Source organism: Macrotis lagotis, chromosome 3, assembly GCF_037893015.1.
Source record: "Macrotis lagotis isolate mMagLag1 chromosome 3, bilby.v1.9.chrom.fasta, whole genome shotgun sequence".
NCBI classification, from domain to species: Eukaryota; Metazoa; Chordata; class Mammalia; order Peramelemorphia; family Peramelidae; genus Macrotis; species Macrotis lagotis.
This window is the reverse complement of record NC_133660.1, coordinates 13,824,245-13,846,843: the sequence shown is the minus strand read 5'-3', so window position 1 is coordinate 13,846,843 and position 22,599 is coordinate 13,824,245. Positions and strand designations below refer to the sequence as shown.

Here is a 22,599-nt window from a genome sequence, read left to right as displayed (position 1 = left end):
CATGTGGCCTTGGGCAAGCCACTGAACCCCATTGCCTTGCAAAAAACTAAAAAAAAAAAAAAAAAAAAAAAAAGTCCTCACTCTTCATTCTTCAATCTTTAAATTTCTGGAGCTTAATGTAGGGCATGAGACAGCATGTTCTAATAGCCTCTCAGTGCTTTAAGCAAATCTCTAAGAATAAATGTTTCAGAAAAGGTGTCAATTTGCATTGGTAGGTAGAATTTTCTTTTCTGGCAGTTCCCTATAAAAATAAAATTGCAGGTCTAATCATGATTCTCTAAAGAGAAAGGCACATCTTTTGCCTCTTTCTTCTCTTTCCCTTAGATGCTTTCTTCTTTTTACTTTCTCTTCCTTCTTCCCATCTTCTCTTCTCTCTTTTTTGGAGACTGGATTTTCCTATCCTTCCCAGGTTGGAAGCTTAGTGACTGATTACTCACAAGCCTGGTACCATTACAGAGAAGCATGGAAGCTTTGCCTTACACTATTTCTAGCCTATTCCAGTTTATTGCTCCTTAAGCAGTCCAGTAGCACGTTTCCAAAGGTTCTGCTTATTGATGCTGAACTTTTAATAATAGGTTTCAAATCTATTTCATCTCGGAACTCCTGAGTCTATGTGATCTACTGGTCTCAACTTCCTTAGTAGCAGGATAATAAATATTCACCATGGCCAGTAGGTCATTTCTTTTTAATACCTTCCTTAAAATCAGTTCCCGAGTTGGGCCAAGATGGCAGAGAGAAGACAGGCACAGTTCTAAAGGCTCCTGATCTCTTCCCCAACTATCACATGAAACAAACCTCTTAAAAGAAATCTGACCCACAAAACCCAGAAAAAAAAAAGCCAGCAGAAAGAACATCTACCTCATGATTTGTCTCCCGCAGCAGCAGCTTTGGCCGAACTCAGGAGGGTGAGTCTGGGCTCAGAGGGAGGATCAGGCCCGGATCAGCCAGATTAACAGCTGAATTGGAACTGGGAGTCTGAGGGCCGGAGGGCCGGAGAGCCGGACCTGCTGGATCAGCGGTGGGGCTGGACGAAGGGGGCTTGGGTCCGTGGGGAAGCAGAGGCACTGGTGTTGGTGCTGTCCCCCTGGAGCTTGGGGACCAGGCTGGGGGGAGAAGTCTGGTGCAGGAGAGCTGCAGACACCATCCCTAGGCTCCTCGGGTCTGAGAAACTCTGAGCCCACGCCTCCATGCACATAGGCCTCTTCCCAAACAAACAAGTGCAAACTACTTCTGCCTCAGGCACAGGTATGTGAGCAGAAGAACCAGCCCAGCTGAGGAATGACCTCAGGCCAGGGTAAAGCCCACCACTGATTGAAGGCAAAAGAATTCAACAGTTCCAACTCCTCCCTCAAGCAAAGGGAGAAGGCCTCAACCAAGGTCACAGACACCCCAGAGAGGGAAAACAGCACCTCCTACTGGCCAGCCAGAGAAACTGCATTCAGTAAAGCCTTTAGAGATCCCAAGCCCAGGTGAACCAGCCCCCCCCCCCCCAACACAAGGTCTTAGCATAATGGAGAAGGGTCAGCAGAAAGGTGGATCCATAGAAAAATTCCTAGAAGGGAAAGACCCCAACTCAGAGAGACCTGGAACCTCTGAGGAGAATACAATCTGGTCTCCAACACAGAAAGACTTCCTTGAAGAAATAAGGAAGGAGCTTAAAAATCTGGGAGAGACAATTAATACCTTGCAACAAGAAAACAAAACCTTAGAAAGTACAACTGGACAAACACAAAAGGAGAATAAATCTCTCAGATCATCAATTGGACAATTACAAAATGAGAAAAATTCTCTCAGATCCTCAAATCAGCAAATGCAAAAAGAAATTAATTCTCTCAAAACCTCAATTGCTCAAATGGAAAGCTCTTTCAAAAGTAGAATTGACCAATTGGAAAAGGAGTTGCAAAAGGTTAATGAAGAAAACTCCTCCCCCCAAAAATAATGGAGTCTACAGAAAGTGATGACTCCATGAGACAGCAAGAGTCAGTTAAACAAAATCAAAAAATAGAAAAAATAGAAGCAAATGTAAAATACCTCATCAGCAAAACCACTGACCTTGAGAATAGATCGAGGAGGGGCAACCTGAAAATTATAGGACTTCCTGAAAACACTGAAGAGAAAAAAAGCCTGGACTTAATATTACAGGATCTAGTGATAGAAAACTGCCCTGATATCATGGAATCAGAGGGCAAAGTAGTTATTGAAAGATTACATCAATCCCCACCAGAAAAAGATCCTAAATTGAAAACACCAAGGAATGTTGTGGCCAAATTCCAGAACTATCAGATAAAAGAGAATATCCTGCAAGTAGCCAGAAAGAAACAATTTAAATATCAAGGAGCTACACTAAGGATCATGCAGGACCTGGCTGCATCAACTTTAAGGGATCAAAGGGCCTGGAACGAGATATTTCGAAGAGCACGGAGCTTGGAATGCAGCCAAGAATCTACTTTCCTGCAAAGCTGAGCCTTCTCTTCCAGGGAAAACGATGGACATTTAACAAAATGGAAGAATTCCAAAAATTTCTGATGAAAAGACCAGAGCTAAACAGAAAATGTGGACATCAAACAGGAGGCTCAAGAGACACATGAACAGGTAAAAAGGGGGGGGGCAGTAAAAGGAAAAAAAAATGCAATCCAGTAAGTTGAAACTGGCTATATCCTAGCATGGGGGTAAAAAAAAAAGATTCTCATAAACCTTGAGAAATGTAACTCTAACAGAGAATACACCTAGCCAGAAATGATGGACATTCATGACCTATTCATGAGACTACTATCTAATGGGATGTAACTGGCTTTAACCCCACTTGGGAGAAAGACTCCAATAACTCTCAGGAATTTTGACTCTATTCGATAGAATATACAGAACTAGAATGGACAGACACTCAGAATTTTCTATGACTTAGATAGAATGATTTAAAAAAAAAACACTACCTCCCTAAAAAGGGGGACAGGAAAGAGACGGGAGGAGGGATGGGATTGAATGGGATAAATCTCATTACACTAAGAGGTACAAAAAACCTATGGTAATAGTGGGGAAGAAGGGAGCAGAGGAGAAACACCTGAATTTTCTTCTCATCAGACTTGGCTTAAAGTCAACCTACACATACTCAGTTAACTTATAAAACATCTAACCTTTCAAGTATTAAAAGGAGAAAAGTGGAGGGGGGGGGGATGGAGAAAGGGAAGGGGAGTGGGGGAAATAAGGGGAAATAACAAAAGGAAGGAAAGGGAAAAGGGAAAAAAGGAAAGGGGAAAGAAAGGGGAGGGTGTGATATAGGAGGGCAAACACACTTGAAGGGGGTGGTTTTCAGAAACAAAAGATTGGGGAATATGGATAAAAGGGGGGAAGGGGGAAAAATACAAATAGAGGGAAGATAGCACGGAGGGCAATAAAGAATTAGTAATCATAACCTTGAATGTGAATGGGATGAACTCTCCCCTAAAATGTAAGCAAATAGCAGAGTGGATTAAAAACCAGAATCCTACAATATGCTGCTTACAAGAAACCCATTTGAAGCAGAGAGATACATATAGAGTAAAGGAAAAAGGTTGGAGCAAAATATATTTTGCTTCAGCTGAAGTAAAAAAAGCAGGGGTAGCAATCCTTATCTCAGACAAAGCAGCAGCAAAAATAGATAGCGTTAAGAGATAAGGAAGGAAACTTTATCCTCCTAAAGGTACCATAGACAATAAAGTCATTTCAATATTGAATATCTATGCACCCAGTGGGACAGCACCCAGATTCTTAGAGGAGAAGCTGAAAGAACTACAGGAAGACATAGACAGCAAAACTCTACTAGTGGGAGACCTCAACCTCCCACTATCAGATCTAGATAAATCAAATTATAAAACAAACAAGAAAGAAATTAGGGAGGTAAATAGATTGTTAGAAAAATTAGATATGGTAGATTTATGGAGGAAACTGAATGGGGATAGAAAGGAATATACCTTTTTCTCTGCAGTACATGGAACTTATACAAAAATTGACCATGTACTAGGTCATAAAAACCTAATGATCAACTGCAGAAAGGCAGAAATAGTGAATACATCTTTCTCAGATCACAATGCAATAAAAGTCATATGCAATACTGGGCCAAGGAGATACAGACCCAGAACAAACTGGAAACTGAATAACCTCATTTTAAAAAATGAGTGGACCAAAAAACAAATTATAGAAAGAATTCACCATTTTATCCTAGTCTGTAAAAAATGAAACAACATACCAAAACCTATGGAATTCATTCAAAGCAACTCTTAGGGGATATATTATAGCTCTAAATGCTTATATGAATAAACTGGAGAAAGAGGAAATCAATGAACTAAACATGCAACTAAAACAATTAGAGAAAGAACAAATTAAAAATCTCCAATTAAGTACTAAATTAGAAATTCTAAAAGTTAAAGGAGAAATTAATAAAATTGAAAGCAAAAAACTATTGAATTAATAAATAAAACCAAAAGTTGGTATTATGAAAAAACCAATAAAATTGATAAACCTCTGGTCAATTTGATTAAAAAAAGAAAGAAGAAAAGCAAATACCTAGTATCATAAATGAAAAAGGTGAACTCACCACCAATGAAGAGGAAATTAAAGTAATAATTCAAAATTATTTTGTCCAACTCTATGCCAATAAATTTGATAATCTAAGTGAAATGGATGAATATTTACAAAAATATAAGTTGCCCAGGTTAAATGAAGAAGAGATTAAATACCTAAACAACCCTCTCTCAGAAAAAGAAATCCAACAAGCCATTACTGAACTCCCTAAAAAAAAAATTTCCAGGGCCTGATGGATTAACAAGTGAATTCTACCAAATATTTAAGGAACAATTGGTTCCAATCCTATATAAACTGTTTGGAAAAATAGGGAAAGATGGAACTCTGCCTAACTCTTTCTATGAAACCAATATGGTACTGTTACCTAAACCAGGAAGAGTTAAAACAGAGAAAGAAAATTATAGACCTATTTTCCTGATGAATATAGATGCAAAAATCCTAAATAAAATCTTAGCAAAATGACTACAACAAGTCATCACTAGGATAATACATTATGATCAAGTAGGATTTATTCCAGGAATGCAGGGTTAGCTGAATATTAGGAAAACTGTTAGTATACTCAATTATATCAACAACAAACCTATCAGAAATCATATGATCATATCAATAGATGCTGAAAAAGCTTTTGACAAAATACAGCATCCATTCCTATTAAAAACACTAGAGAGTGTAGGAATAAATGGACTGTTCCTTCAAATAATTAGCAGTATCTATCTGAAACCATCAACAAGCATTATACTTAATGGGGAGAGGCTAGAGGCATTCCCAATAAGATCAGGGGTTAAACAAGGGTGACCATTATCACCACTACTATTCAATATTGTATTAGAAATGTTAGCATCAGCAATTAGAGAAGAAAAAGAAATTAAAGGAATTAGAATTGGGCAGGAAGAGACAAAACTCTCACTCTTTGCAGATGACATGATGGTCTAGCTAGAGAATCCCAAGAAATCATCTAAAAAACTACTGGAAACAATTAGCAATTTTAGAAAAGTTGCAGATTATAACTCTCATAAATCCTCAACTTTTCTATATATGTCTAGCAAGAAACAGCAGGAAGAGCTAGAAAGAGAAATCCCATTCAAAGTAACCTCAGACAATATAAAATATTTGGGAGTCTATTTGCCAAGACAGACTCAGAATCTTTTTGAAAACAATTATAAAACACTTCTCACACAAATTAGATTTAAATAACTGGGCAAATATCAACAGCTCATGGATAGGGAGAGCTAATATAATAAAAATGACAATTCTACCCAAACTAAACTATCTGTTTAGTGCCCTACCAATCAAAATTCCAAACAATTACTTTAACAAGTTAGTAAAAATTATAAGTAAATTCATATGAAGAAATAAAAGTCAAGAATTGCCAGGAGCTTAATGGAAAAAAGTGGAAAAGAAGGTGGCTTGGCCCCACTTGATCTAAAATTATATTATAAAGCATCAGTCATCAAAACTGTTTGGTATTGGCTAAGAAATAGAGTGGTGGACCACGGTGTTGTGTCATATGTATTCCAGGCTAAGAGCTATGAAGGGTTAACACAGAAATAGTTATGTGCTTTAACCAGTAAGACGTACTTCAGAGCTTAGATAAGGGAGTAGCTGCATGTCTGAGCTAACAAGGTGTATTCCCAGGCTCAGATAGATAGCGCATTCTGAGATAATTACCTTCTGCACTTTGTTTATCAAATCACTGTTTGGTTCTCAAAACAATCTTCTCTCTGTTTATCAGAACACTGTTTGGTTCTCAAAACAATCACCTAAGACATACACAAGGTATGCATGTCAAAAAAATGCTTGCTAAAACGCTTATGTAATTGGTTACGTAAATGTAGAGTATAAAAGTATGTATCCTGTGATCAATAAACGAACCAGCTTATGCATCATATTGATGTTGGCCTGGGTTCCCTCCTCCGGACTCAACACCACTGGAATAGACTAGGTGTAAAAGCAGGAGAGGATTATAGTAATCTGCTGTTTGATAAACCCAAAGAGTCTGGCCATTGGGATAAAAACTCCCTCTTTGATAAAAACTGCTGGGATAATTGGAAGTTAGTATTGAAGAAAATTCGATTAGACCAACACCTCACACCCTTTACCAAGATAAGATCCAAATGGTTATAGGACATAGACATAAAAAACAATACTATAAGCAAATTAGAAGATCAAGGACTAGTCTACCTGTCAGATCTACGAAAGGGGAGCAATTTATGACTAAGGAAGAGTTGGAGAACATCACCAAAAACCAATTAGATGACTTTGATTACATTAAATTAAAAAGCTTTTGCACAGATAAAACCAATGTAACCAAGATCAAAAGAAATGTAGTAAATTGGGAAACAATCTTTACAACTAATGATTCTGACAAAGGACTCATTTCTAAAATATACAGTGAACTGAGTCATATTTTTAAAACAAAAAGCCATTCCCCAATTGACAAATGGTCAAAGGATATGCAAAGGCGATTTACATAGGAGGAGATCAAAGCAATCCATAGCCATATGAAAAAAATGCTCTGAATCATTAATTATTAGAGAAATGCAAATTAAAGTTTCTCTGAGGTACCACCTCACACCTCTCAGATTGGCCAGTATGACCAGGAAGGATAATGATCATTGTTGGAAGGGTTGTGGGAAATCTGGGACACTATTACACTGTTGGTGGAGCTGTGAACTCATCCAACCCTTCTGGAGAGCTATTTGGAACTATGCCCAAAGGGCAAACAAAAATGTGCATACCCTTTGACCCAGCAATACCACTACTGGGTCTATACCCTGAAGAGATGAGGGAAAAGGGTAAAAACATTACTTGTACAAAAATATTTATAGCAGCCCTGTTTGTGTTGGCAAAGAATTGGAAATCCAGTAAATGTCCTTCAGTTGGGGAATGGCTTAGCAAACTGTGGTATATATATGCCATGGAACACTATTGTTCTATTAGAAACCAGGAGGGATGGGATTTCAGGGAAACCTGAAGGGATTTGCATGAACTGATGCTGAGTGAGATGAGCAGAACCAGAAAAACACTGTACACCCTAACAGCAACATGGGAGTGATGTTCAACCTTGAAGGACTTGCTTATTCCATAAGTGCAACAATTGGGAACAATTTTGGGCTGTCTGCAAAGGAGAGTACCATCTGTATCCAGACAAGGAGCTGTGGAGTTTGAACAAAGTGCAAAGACTACTCCCTTTAATTTAGAAAAAAAACAGATAGCTTATTGTCTGATCTTGTTACCTCTTAGACTTCTCTTTAAGGATATAATTTCTCTCTCATCACACCCAATTTGGATCAAGGTACAACATGCAAACAACGTAAAGACTGACAGATTGCTTTCCGTGGGGGGGGGGGGAAGTAAGATTGGGGGGAAATTGTAAAACTCAAATAATATCTTTAATAAAAATAAATTAAAAAATAAAATAAATCAAAGGAAAAAAATCAGTTCTCCTTCTCTGATGCTGAGTGAGATGAGTGGAACCAGAAAAACATTATACACCCTAAGAGCAACATGGGGATGATGATCCACCTTGATGGACTCACTCATTCCATCAGTGCAACAACCAGGGACAATTTGAGGCTGTGTGCAATGGAGAATACCATCTGTATCCAGAGAAAGAGCCATGTAGTTTGAACAAAGACAAAAGATTATTACCTTCAATTTAGGAAAAAAGAAAACCCATTATCTTGTTATGTAATTTTGAGATCTCTAATACTTGATTTTTTTTTCCTTAAGGATATGATTTCTCTCTCATCACATTCAACTTAGATCAATGTCTAGCATGGAAACAATGTAAAGACTAACAGACTGCTTTCTGTGGGAGGTAGGGGGAGGAAGTAAGAATAGGGGAAAAAATTTTAAAACTCAAAATAAATAAAATCTTTCTTAAAAAAATCAGTTCCTACGGCCAAAGGGCAACAAAAATGTGCATACCCTTTGACCCAGCAATACCACTACTGGGTCTATACCCTGAAGAGATGATGAAAAAGGGGAAAAACATCACTTGTACAAAAATATTCATAGCAGCCCTGTTTGTGGTGGCAAAGAATGGAAATCAAGTAAATGTCCTTCAACTGGGGAATGGCTTAGCAAACTGTGGTATATGTACGTCATGGAACACTACTGTTCTATTAGAAACCAGGAGGGATGGGATTTCAGGGAAGCCTGGAGGGATTTGCATGAGCTGATGCTGAGTGAGATGAGCAGAACCAGAAAAACACTGTACACCCTAACAGCAACATGGGGGTGATGATCAACCTTGATGGATTTGCTCATTCCATCAGTGCAACAACCAGGGACAATTTTAGGCTGTCTGCAATGGAGAATACCATCTGTATCCAGATAAAGAGCTGTGGAGTTTGAACAAATTTCAAGGACTCTTCCCTATAATTTATGAAAAAAATAGATATCTTATTTTCTGATCTTGTTATCTCTTATACTTTTTGTTTCTTCCTTAAGGATGTGATTTCTCTCTCATCACACTCAATTTGGATCAATGTACAACATGGAAACAAAATAAAGACTGACAGATTGCTTTCCATGGGGGGGGAGGGAAGTAAGATTGGGAGAAAAACTGTAAAACTCAAAACTCAAATAAAATCTTTAAAAATTAAAAAAAAATTAGTTCCCTTTCTTGGTAAGTAGTGGTAATAGGAACTATTTTCAGAAAGCATTAAGGTGATAATTTATCCAGGCCAAGACCTTCCTATTTTTTTTTTAATATTTAGATGTAGGAAATCTCTAATTAATAAAATGACTCAAGCAGAGGACTGAAGAATGAAAAGGCACTAGCATTCAAATAGTTTTGTACCCTATCCCACACCTTATAGCCAAAGCCAAAGGTTTTGAAACACAGGGATGCCTCCCTATTTGAGCCTTTTAAGATTCATCAGAGACTATTCTCCACTTCCAGGTAGTAATTATTTCCCTTTTGTTCTGTCTCTGTCTATAAGAAGAATCAATAAGGTAGCTGGTTAGTTAGTTGTATAGCTAGCTACCCTAGTGTAGTATACTGTTTACAATGCACACACAATAGAGGTCAGACACAAGGAACAAAAAACAGTTGAAAGTACTTTAACCAACCATCATATCTTCACTTTCACCTATGGTGATCCAAGTTGCAAAAGCAAGAATCCCCATTTCCTGCTTATTTCTATTGTATACCTTCCTTCAGTAGGTGACAGCTCCTTTAAATCTTCCAAGCCAGGTTTGACATTCAGTAATTTTTTGTAGAGGGCCAGGGGAAAATGAAGATCTACCACAGTGAAGTTGTAGATAGCTAGTCCACAGATTATGCCAATCAGGTGAAACCAATTATGCTCTACAAAACACTTTTAAAAATAAAGGTTAATACTTTAAAAAACAGCAATGTCTGAAGTTCTCAAATCAGCACCATCTACTTCATATTTTTTTTTCCTATAAGAGACCTCATTTACATTTAACTGCTGTCTAAAGGGATGCCTCAAATGTGATGTTATGTGGTCCAAGTTAAAAAATCAAATGAGGGACAGCATAATCATAACAAAACCAGTACTTTTAGCTAATTGAAAAGCATATTTTTATGGAAATTATGGAAAGATACTAATATAATGACTGACCTAAGATTCCTCTGGTACAGAAATACTAAGTAAATTAATATAGCTTGTATCCTTATCATTTTGCATTGGCCAAAGTTACTAGATCAAGGAGTGACAAAAAAAAAAAAAGAAAAAACAAACATGGTGCTATGCCTTATCATAATTGAACCTATCATTTGTTTTATTGTGACACTGCTGACTTACTGTGTCAGAAAACCATAAGAGGTTTGAATCTTGATAATAGGTAAACATGCCATAGATAGGATTCAAAAGTTCCTTCAAGAGCAAAAGGAAGAATTCTTTTGTTACACCACCAGCATCCACTGCTTCTTCCCCATCAAAGATTACCTGAAAAGACATGACAAGTAAAATCTGTGTAAGATGAAATCTGATCTGGTAGCAACTTCAAAGATATTGGGGAGAAGGTTGGGAATGGGGAAGAAAGAGAAGATGACACTGGTACTACCATATAGGTTTGCCTGAAATTTCCCATTTTTTGCTTATTGTAACAAGAGAGTCATCTGAAGTTCCATTCATTTACAGGATCATAGAACTTGAGAGTAGCAAGGCATCTCAGCAGCTATTTAGACCAAATTAAACCAATATGCAAATTTTACTAAAACAAAGGCAGCTAATGGCATCATAGTACATAGATTACCAGACTTAGAGTTAGGAAGACTCTTCATGAGTTCAAGTCTGGCCTCGGGCATACTTACTAGCTGCATTACTTAGGCCATTGTTTGCCTGTTTTCTCATCTTAAAAATGAGTTGTGCCTAGATGCGTGATCTTGGGCAAATCACTTAACCTCATTGCCTTAAATAAATAAAAAAAATTTTTTTAAATGAGTTGGAGAAGGAAAGTAGCAAACTACTCCAGTATCTTTGCCAAGAAAATCTCAAATGGTATCCCAGAGTCAGACATGCCTGAAAAATAACTGAACAAGAATTACTGCATACCAATTAAGTGGTTTTCCAACCTCTGATTAAAGACCTTCACTTACAGGGAAACCATCACCTCTCAGGGGGGCTAGCTCATTCCACAAGCACCAAATAAATTGACAACAGAATAGGGCTATGAAAAGTAATTGTAGCTTCTGCTTTTAAAGAGTTTTCAATCAATTTGGAGAGTTAAGACAACTATAAGAAGGATGTAATTGGTTTACAAAGACTGAAATACATATAAGCTAGGAAGCAACACTTTTGTGGAACACAAAGGAATAATTAGCATGGGGAAAGGTTTTTAGGAAGAGATGACTGTACACACTGGAAATACAAAAATGGAATCAAAGAATCTCAGAGTTGAAGGAGACATCACAGGACTTCTGATCCAACTTGTATCTGAACAAGAACCCACTCTACAACATATCCACAAGGTAACCAACTAATCTTTCCCTTAAGATTTCTGGTGAAGGCAGCCCATTCCACTTTGAAAGAATTCTAATTGTTAGAAAGTTTTTCCTCCCAAGAGCCCAAGTTTCTTTGCATCTTTGTACCTTCTACACAACTCATTCTCAGTAAAACAGCACACCATATGTCATTAGATTCTTCTTCTACCACATTCTATACCTCAAATCCCTTCAACATTAGTTAGTTCCTGATGTAACCTCTACTTCAGGCTGAGAGGAAGAGACTGTCCTTTTTTAGGACAGTTCATCCTCTGTTCTTAGCCTCTACTTTCTGAACACAATTAGGACCTTCTCACTCCCCCTCCCCAACTCCTTTCATCTTTTCTCATTTTTTAAGCTTCCTAGTTTCCTAAAAACATGTGTAGATCTTCCTTAACTTTAAAATACTTAAATATACTTAATATTATCATCTCCTCATGCTATAATTATTGCTTTTCCCTTTCATTATCAACCTTTTAGAAAAAGCTGTCTATATTCACTACTCCTCTCCCATTCCACTCAGTTCTCCAAACTTTGTACTATGGTTATGGTTTTTGACTCCACTATACGCTACAATTGTTCCTTCCAAGGTCACCAATGATCTCAAATGTTATATCTTTTTCGTGGGTCTTATCCTTTTTTGACCTCTCTATAACCTCTTTTCTCCTCCTCAATACTCCCCCACATCCCTCAATTTTCAGAATATAATACTTCTGATTTTCCTCCTACCAGTCTGATGGGTCTTTGTCACATTCCATCTTCTTATAGTGAATATAGCTCTTTACTTGATTTTTTTTCTTTCTCTCTTAATAACCACAACTCCCTTCAAAGTTCAGTTCAAGAGTCACCTCTAGAAAGGTCTTTACTAAAAATTAATCTGGTAGGTCCTTGAAAAGCAATTTGATGTAGATGAAATATATGCAATCATGCAAAACATTTTCATGTCAGCCCTGTTCTAAAAAAAAACCACAGATTACCCCCCCCAATAAAAAAAAAGAAAAAGAAATCACAAAAATTGATGCTTCGAATTACATTCAGACTCCATTGGTTCTTTCTCTGGAGTTAGATAGCATTTTTCACCTTAAATCCTTCAGAATTATCTTAGATCATTGTACTGTTGAGAAAGTTCAGACATTCACAGTTAATTGTGCAGATTACTACAGTCACTGTGTACATTGTTCTCCTAGATCTGTTCAAATCATTTTGCAACAGTTCATATAAATCTTTCCAAGATTTTCTGAAAGCATCCTGGTCATCATTTCTTAAAGCAGAGTAAGTATCCATTGCAATTACATATATCACACGTTTTTCATTAATTCCTCAAATAATGGGCATCCCTTCAATTTCCAATTCTTTTCCCCCACAAAGAGAGCTTCTATAAATACTTTTGTGCAAAGGGATCCTTTTCCTTTTTCTGTAATCACTCTGGGATTACACACAGTAATGGTGTTGACCAGATCAAAGAGTATGCACACTTTGAGCATTGTTCCAAATTGCTTTTTGGAATGATTAGATCAGTTCACAACTTCACCAGCAATGCATTTATGTCTTAGATTTCCACATTCTTTCTGTCATAGCAGCCTGACAACTATGAGGTGGTGAAATGATCAAGATGGATTCTGTAACTTTTTTTACTGTTCCTACTTGCTGTTAATAGATTTTGTCCTCTAACTGTTTTAATCATTATTCTCTGTCTTTGAACTTATTCAGAAATCAGCTGACCTGTAATGGCTTAAGTTGAGAAATTCAGTTCTCTTGGTAATCACTGATTTAGTCTTATCTCTACTAAATTTAGTCTAGTATCTCTACACCACCCAAGCCATCCTTCAAGAATGTCGGTTTTCTAAAATATCTGATCCATTATCTTTTGATGGTGATAGAAGTAAACAATAAACACTTCTTAAGAAACAGAGAGTGAGGGCTGGCTAGGTGGCTCAGTGGATAGAGCACAGGCTCTAGAGTCAGCAGTACCTGAGTTCAAATCTGGCCTCAGACACTTAATAATTAGCTAGCTGTGTGGCCTTGGGCAAGCCACTTAACCCTATTGCCTTACAAAAACTTAACTGTATGCCCAAGTTCACCTTATTTTAACTTTTATAGTGGTACCTGAGTTGTTTTAATTTGCATTTCTCTAATCAAAATTGATTTAAAGTATTTTTTCATATGACATTGGATAGCTTTGATTTTTTGTTTTAAAAATTGATCATTTATCAATTGAAGAATGTGTACTCATAGATTTCATTCAGTCCTCTATTTGAGAAATAAGATCTTTATCAGAGAAATTTGTATGAAAAATTATTTTGAAGCTGTTTTTCTTTTACTTTTGACTTTGGGCAAATCCTTTTTAATTTAATTAGCATTGCCCATTTTGCTTCCCATAATGCTCACTCTTGTTTTATCATAAATTCTTTCCTCATTCATAGATTTGACAAGTAAGAAATTCCATGCTTCACTTATTTGTTTTAAGATATTACTCTTTACAGCTAAATCATTTTGACCGTATCTTTGTGTATAATCTGAGATGTAAATCCATACCTAGTTTCTACCAAACTGCTTTCCAGCTCTCCAAGCAGTCTCAATCTAACAGTTACTTCCCGTGCCCAAAGTGTGGATCTTATATAGTGTATGTATCAACAATAGATTACTATGTCATTTGCTACAATGTACTAATCTGTTATTCTTGTCCACCATTCTATTTCTTAATCAGCACTAGAAAGATTTTGATGATTACTGTGTTTTATTGTAGTTTGATATCTGATACTGCTAGGTCATCTTTCTTCACATTGTCATTGACTTCCTTGATATTCTTTACCTTTTTTGATCTTCAAGATGAAATTTATTATTTTACCTATCCCATAAAACAATTTCTTGTTAGCTTGATGGGTATATAAGCAAATTAAAGTAGAACTGTAAGTTTTATCATTTATTGATTTGAGCTACCCAGGGGTAATTAGCCATTTCTTCAATCATTTAGATCTGACTTGTATGAAAACCATTTTGTAATTGTAACCATTTAGTTTCCAGGTTTGTTTTGGCAGGTAAACTCCCAAGAATTTTATATTGTCTAGTTATTTTAAATGGAATTTATCTCTTGCTGTTGGATTTTATGGATAATACATAGAAATGCTGATTTATGTGGGTTTATTTTATACCCAACAATTTTCCTGAAGTTAATTATTTCAAATGATTTCTTAATTGATTCTCTAGGATTCTCTAAAGTGCACCATTATCTTGGCATCAAAAGGTGCCCTGTAATCCCTATGGTCAGCTTCCAACCCCTTTATCATCTGTGGGTTCAGAGTTCCCTAAGTTATTTTTGCCACTAATGAAATGTCTCCAAGGCATACTGTTGACCCCCCAATGCAGCATGATCTATTCTGGGCTCTTGATCTGACCACCTCCCCACTGAATCAGACCTTTCCTGCAGACCTCCCAATTTATTCTGGACTGGGAAAATGTTTCATCCTGCCCTTTGGTTGGTTCTGTTATTCCAGAATTCAATTTGAAGTGTTATTTTTAAAGCTGACTGGATGAAACTTTGAGGGAACTCAAGTGAGTCCCCCACCTTTACTCACTCTACCATCTTGTCTCAGTCTTCTCTTAAACATTTTTCAATTAACAAGTATGTATTTTCTCTCCTTCCTTCCAGCTTCCCTCTTCACCAATCAGAAGAAAAAAAAAAGAGATAACCCATGTTTGCAAGTTATGCTAAGCAACTAAAACTACTGAGTGAAAAATGTGGTCTACAAAACTGAACAAATTTCTGCACTGGTCGTGTTCAAAAATATGTCTCCTCTATCCTGAATCCATAACTCTTCATGAAGAGATGGGCAGACTGTTTAATCTACATTTCTCTGAAATTCTGATTGGTCACTTCATTTGATCAAAGTTCCAAAATCTTATAAAATATTGTCTTTACAATATTGTTGATAGTGAATAAATGTTGTCCTTCTATTTCATTCTATAGTAGTTCATACAGCTCTTACTAAGTAGCTTTGAAACAACACATTTTTTATAATCTTTTTTATTAAATTCCATTCAATTTAATTTTTAATTTTATTTAAAAACAAATAATCAAGATTTTTTAATCTCTCTTTGGAAAAGAAAAAACAAAGCAAAAAACAGTCAAAAATCACAGTCAAAACACATCTCAACATCAGTCACTTCCAAAAATTTGTATCTCATTCTATTTGTTAAAGCATTCTCTTTTGGTCAAGAGGTGGGCAACATCCTTTGGAATCATGGTTGATTATATTTCAAAATCATTAATTTTTACAGTATTGATGTTCCCCTAGTTCTGCTCACTTTACCCTGCTTAAGTTCATACAAGTCTTCCCAGGTTTCTCTGAAATTGTTCTCTTCATATTTTCTTATAAACACAATATATTCTATTACATTTCTACTACACAATTGTTGTCATTCCCAGATTGATAGGAGCCCCACTAATTTCTAGCACTTTTCTATTATGAAAAAGCTATTAATTAATAAATTAATAGTTAAGTTATATTGAACAACCAAATAATATTTCTGTATATGTCAGTATATTACTACTGGTCCTTCAGTATTGAAGAGGACCACACCCGTCAATCAAATGACTGAAGGTGTGAGTTCCACAATTATGTTTATTATAGTGAGGGATGTGCTGTGAAAAGCCTCCTTCTCACATGCAAAAACAGGACTATTGGACCTGGTCTGGCTGTCAGACATTGCCACCTCCACCTTGTAAAACAGGCACTTCCAACTCAATGTGTTCAAAACATGCTCAAATCATTATCATTCCCCCAAAACCTATCTCTGTTCATAAGTTTCCTATCACCAATGATAAATATCTCGAAGTCCTTCTTTATTCCTCACTTTCCTTCACCTTGCATTTCCATCCAGTTATCAAATCTTCTCAATTCTATCTATATATTACATTTCTTTTATCTACTCTCTTCTTTCTTGCACAGCCAGAAACTGAGGAACACTAAGGATAATACCAAGTGCATTTTGTATTGATGGAATTAACATAATTTTAAAGGTGACTCATAGCTACAATTCCTCAGAGACTGGGATCTTCCAAGATGAATAGTCAAAGAGCATCAGCAAAAAAAAAAAAAATATTGCTGTTAAAAGACAGATTGGATTCAAATAGCTTGGGAGTCATTAAAAGTATTGTGTAATCTTCCAAATACAATAAAATTCTCCCTTAGATCCAGCTCAAGTTCTGTCCCAAACATATGCTTTGATGAGATATGACACTCATTAAACTGAGTGTCATAGTCCAAATGATACAACCCCCCCAATACTTAAAAACAGATATTTTAGAGTGGACTTGAATCTAATTTAGGTGGTTGGTTATTTAATGTTCTAAAACTTTACTGATGTAAAACATAATCTGTGAATCTCATCATTTATAGGGACTAACTTTTCTATTTATCTAGACTGACAATTACAGGGCAAATAACTTTAGTGAACATATGAACATTTATTGTGTGCCTTAATTGATAATAAGAGGGTTGTTGAACAAATTTCTCTCTGTTATTATCTAATTCAAGAAATCTTTTATGATTCTAGTAAACTCAATGGAGATATACTGTTGGTAGACTGAATTAAATACTTTTATAATCAATAAAAAATAGGAGTATCTTATATTCTCTAGACCTTTTAGTCAATTATGTGAATATAAAATGGAGTTTTAGGCAGAAAGTTTTCAAAATCATTACATACCACATCAAAGCATAGCAGGTATATTTCTCTTAAGTATGTAAGCAATGTTGGGAAAACCAATAAAGAAATTAGAAAAAAGTAAATCAGAGAATCTCACTTTCAGAGGCTTTTTCAAATCAATGTCAGAGTGAATACTCAGCTCTCTCAGGGCATCTCCAACAAGGTTGCTCCTGCGAACATGAAGGACAAGGAATGGGCTTCTGGCCAGCAGAGGCTCCAATGTGAGGAGCATGAACACATTCTGCAAATTTGCTCCATTGATAGCGACCTAGAAAATGGTGCCAAAAAAAAAATGACCATAAAGAACTTCTTTGGAGAACACCTAAAAGCAGAGATATAATATACTTTCAAGATTATGAATTTCAACAAAAAAATTCAAAGTAAATTGAAATCTATCCACATAGCAGCTTCTGTTCTTTGAAAAAGATAATTCAAGGGACAGCTAGGTGGCGTAGTGGATAAAGCACCAGCCCTGGAGTCAGGAAGGCCTGAGTTCAAATCCAGTATCAAATATTTAATAATTACCTAGCTGTGTGGCCTTGGGCAAGCCACTTAACCCCATTTGCCTTGCAAAAAAAAAAAACTTACAAAAAAAAAATCTATCTATCCTGTATCAGTATCATGCAATTTTTCCTGTGGAAAGAACCATAGTATCATGATAATGGAAAGAAAGGCTAGGAATTTGGAATCTTTGTCATTGTTATATCAAATTTTTTTAACTATATGTAAATACAGTTAAATATAACTAATAAAAGTCACTATAATTTAGCATTTCTTTGAAATGAAGATTGCCAAGATTCCAATCTAAGAATTATATGTTATGATGTTAAAAAGACTACCTACTGCTATAATAGAATTTGGTCCCTAACATTTTCTACAAAATTACAATAAAATTTTATGGAAAGAAAATATTTTTAGAAGTGATACCTGCATCTGGAGTTCAGCATCTGTCTGTAACATTTTGGTCTTAGCTTGAGCATCAAAGACAAATGGATAGGAACAAAGAGTCACAGCATCCTGGAATCAAACACATTATTATTGGTAATATTTAAAGTCTAGTACAAAATGACAATGTCAAAAAGTCAAGAAGTGAAGGGGGAGAAAGAGGAATTTTGTACCTGCATTATAGATGGTCTAACTTTCTGTGGAAAGAAAATAACAAATAGAATATCATTCTTGTTTTCCAAAACCCAGCAATCCCCCCAGAGAATGCCATCAATGTCATATAAATACAAACGTTATTTACTTAATCAAACTGCATATTTGGCCATGGAAATCATGCATCTGACAACTGACTGAATTTCTGATTGCGCAAACATGTTATTATGAAGCTGTCTAAAGGAAGATCATGGAAATAAAAAGGGTAAAACTTCAAAACAATCTGATACCACAATCAGATATTAAAACTACTCTCAACCAATGAAATGCTCTTTTATCAAAATTATTTTTAAAATTCTATAATTTATTTTATAAATATATATTTACATTTAATAAGTAATCATGGATGAGATAAAATAAAACATACCAAAAATTGATTTAAATTTTCCTCAGGATTTAAAAAAAATTAAGTCAGAAAACATTCTACCTTCTTCAAATAAAATCATATTTCAATTCAAGTAAGTCACCTATAGCACTGACAGTTACTTCATCCCCAGATTTTATTTAAATCCAACTAGTCATGAATTTTTATTCTTCAGGTGTTCTTATGTGATTTGTTCAAAGTCAAACAAAGATAGAGAAGTAGGAGGGAAATCACTAAGAGAGCAGCACAATAAACTAGGTGGCACACTGGATTGACAGAAATGATGGGTTTAGAGTCAGAACTAAGTTCAAATCTGGCCTTAGATTCTTTTTAGATGTGTGAACTAGGCAAGTCACTTAACTGCTATTCACTTCAGTTTCCTCATCAATAAAATAACTACACCTACTAGCATTATTCTGAGAACAAAATGAAATTATATTTGTAAAGTGTTTTACAAACCTTAAAGTACTACACAAATGCTATGGAGTAACTAGGTGGTACAGTGGTAAAGCACTGGCCTTGGAGTCAGAAGGACCAGAGTTTGAATCTAGCCTCAGATACTTACTAGCTATGTGACCTTGGGCAAGTCACTTAACTCTGATTGGTTCACATTTATGGCATCTCCAGTCATCCTGATTCATATCTGGTCATATAGTTCTGGAGGAGAGCATAAGGCTGGTGACTTAGCACAGTTCCCCCTCACTCAAATCCAATTCATGTGCTTGTCATGACATCATCTCCCTGATATCATCGTCTCCTCTTCAAGAACCAAGGATGAATGTCATCATCAAATACTAATTTTATAATTGCTCTTATATGTATTCAAGTCGTTGAGAAATATGCTGAACAAAGCTAAGGACAAATTTTTGACAGGTAGCACTGGAGAATATCCTGGTCAAGTTGACATGGATCCATTCAAATCAATCCTTTTTGGGTCCTGTTTTCCAAATTCATATAGCCATACTACCCCAATCCTATTCAGAAGGCTAAGGGGAGAGACTTCCAAATTTTCTACTAAGATGCTTAGTTAAGTTTTTCTCTACTTTTCTCTAATCAATCAGAATTCTCACTTTCAACAGAAAAGTAAATAGTTAAAACTAAATAAAAAAAAAAATCTGATAATATCTGCATCCATGGTACACTTATCTCCTTAATCTAAGGACAGAAGTTTCTTCCATAAACTGGTCATTCCATTTCATTGTAATTTTTATTTACATTACTATCTTCATTGTGTGTAGTTCTCCTTATTCTACTTTCTCTGTTCATCAATTCATATTAGTTTTCACATATTTCTCTAAAGTCTTCATGTTTCTTATGGTATGATAATATTTCATAACATTCACACATTACATAATATTTCATAACATTCACACATTACAATTGATTCAGTCACTCACTAAATCAATAAATATTCATTTTTCCAGTTTTTTGAAACCAAAAAATTTATGACTGTAAATGTTTTGGTATAATTAAGAACTTCCCATGTATCTTTGACTTCCTTGGAGGAAAAATACTGGATCAAGAAGGGGCATAGACAAGCAATTCAGTAATTTTCCTTAGGCCATTCCACAAAATTGTTTTCCAGAATGGTTGGGTCTAACAAACAACTTTACCAAGAATGTAGTAATGTGCCTTTCTTTTCATAGTCCCTCTAACAGTACTTCCAACTTTTATCACTTTTGTGAATTTGATAAATATAAGCAAAACCTAGATTGTAATTCTTTTGAAATACATTTGCAAGTCATTACATTTTTTAACTTAGCAATTCTTTTTTAAAATATATAATTTTAAATGTTTTACCCCAATTACATGTAAAAACAATTTTTAACACTTGTTTTTACAATTTTGCATTCCAGATTCTCTATTGTTCCCTCCCCTCCCCCCACCGGGAAAGTAAGCAATCTGATATAGAATATATATGTTCAACAATTCTTTTGAAAGTGATTTGTTGATATCCCTTCAACCACTTATCACTTGAAAAATGGCTCTTAGTCATATGTATATGTTTGGATAGCTGACTTTTTTTTTTGCTTATTTAATGTAAAGTTGCATTTGGTGCCTCCTTCTCAATCCGGCCAATCAACAGTTTCTTTTCTTATTCAAATTACATTTGTATCTTTTAATCACTTGTAGTCCTTGTGTTGTTATGAAATCTCCCTTTAACAACAGTTCTGAAATGTATCTCCTTCAGGCCTAAGATTTTTTAGGATATGACTACTCATATTCAAATTACTTATTCATTTGGTACTTTTCATAAAACAAAACATAAATGTTTGTCTAGATCAATTTTTCAAACTGCTTTCAAGTTTTCTCAACAATTCTTATTCAGAAGAGAATTAGTCCTTCCTTTGCAAGAACTGATGCTGAGTGAAGTGAAAAGAACCAGAACATTAGACACACTAATAGCAACATGAGTGATGATCAATTATGACAGACTTGATCATTTATCCAGTACAATAATCAAAGACAATACTAAAAGATTTGTAATGAAGAATACCTTCCATATCCAGAGAAAGAATTGTAGAATTTAAAAGCAGACTAAAGTTTATTATCTTAAATGTTTTTAAAAAATTATGGGGGCAGCTGAGTGGCACAGTGGACAGAGCACTGGCCCTGGAGTCAGGAGCACCTACGTTTAAATCCAGCCTCAAACACTTAATTACCTAGCTGTGTGACCTTGGGCAAGCCACGTAACCCCATTTGCCTTGCAAAAAAAAAAATTATCTTATGAATATATCATTTTTTTCTCACTAATTTTTTCTTCTGTTTGGATGTGATTCCTCTTTCACAACATGATCAATATGGATCTAGGTTTAGCATGGTTATAAATACAGAGCCTATATTACATTGCTTTCTGACAGGGGAGGGGAGGGGAGGGGAGGGGAGGGGAGGGGAGGGGAGGGGAGGGGAGGGGGAGGGGAGGGGAGGGGAGGGGAGGGAAGGGAAGGGAAGGGAAGGAAGGGAAGGGGGAAAATTTAGTTAAAAAGAAAAGGAATTCTTCCCTCTAGTAGTTTATATCTCTTGGTTCTATGCCTTTGTTTGCTTCTAGGTACCCTTGTCTAGCCTACTCCAATGACTTTTCCATTTTTAATCACTACCAATAAGTTAATATACTTAGAGATTTAGCAAGCCAAAATCCTTTTCATTCCTGCTTCCCCTTTATTTCCCTAAAGATTTAAGATATTGTGATCCTCTAAATAAGATTCTTCTTGTTTTATATCCATTTATTTTTATTTTTGTGGTTTCATTGGCACAGAATTAAAACTGTAAATTAGGCAATACAATCATTTTTATATTAGTCCAACCAAATTACAATAGTTCTATTAGAGTCTGGCTTTATAGACTAGTTCCCTACTTCCTAATTCCCCAGAAGTTTCAAAATCTATATCCATGATCTGAATGGTGTAGAAGAGTAAGATGGAAGCCAAGAACATAGCTTCCTACAGATCTAAGGACAAGAGGGACGCTATTCACCCTCTGGTCATAGCACAACCACTCAGATTAATATGTAATTGAGAAATGTTTAACAAAATACCTAAAAATACCCTACAAGAGAAATGGTATTTTGTGTCTTCTAACTATTTGAGTTTGATACCATTATATGTAAATGAGAAGAGCTGTCTCTAAAATACCCAGGTCAACACAACAAACACAATGTCTACTACACACCAGACTCTATGTTAATTGCTAGAGATACAAACAAAGGTTCTACTGCTGAGTTGCACAAGACCTCTGGCTAAGTTTCTCATGTTGATCAAAATGAAAATTTAGATACTTTCTCTTTGAAAAGCACATTTCACAAGAATCACAAAAACAATTACAATTCAGAGATGGAAATGCTAAGCATGTTGTA

General features: G+C 35.6%; 1 protein-coding gene across 4 annotated transcripts in view; it reads right to left on the bottom strand.

The window, feature by feature from the left end:
• Nucleotides 1–22,599, bottom strand: part of HERC3 (HECT and RLD domain containing E3 ubiquitin protein ligase 3) — a 120,663-nt gene that overhangs the window by 19,690 nt on the left and 78,374 nt on the right. For 3 of the 4 annotated variants that reach the window (XM_074228143.1, XM_074228142.1, XM_074228145.1), the window contains 5 exons: nucleotides 18,343–18,366; nucleotides 18,152–18,241; nucleotides 17,322–17,492; nucleotides 10,335–10,478; nucleotides 9,718–9,884 (listed from right to left, as the gene is read on the bottom strand). In XM_074228143.1, coding sequence (XP_074084244.1) covers nucleotides 9,718–9,884; nucleotides 10,335–10,478; nucleotides 17,322–17,492; nucleotides 18,152–18,241; nucleotides 18,343–18,366 — 596 coding nt within the window. The remainder of the gene's footprint in view (nucleotides 1–9,717; nucleotides 9,885–10,334; nucleotides 10,479–17,321; nucleotides 17,493–18,151; nucleotides 18,242–18,342; nucleotides 18,367–22,599) is intronic. The other variant, XM_074228144.1, reaches the window with a different exon arrangement.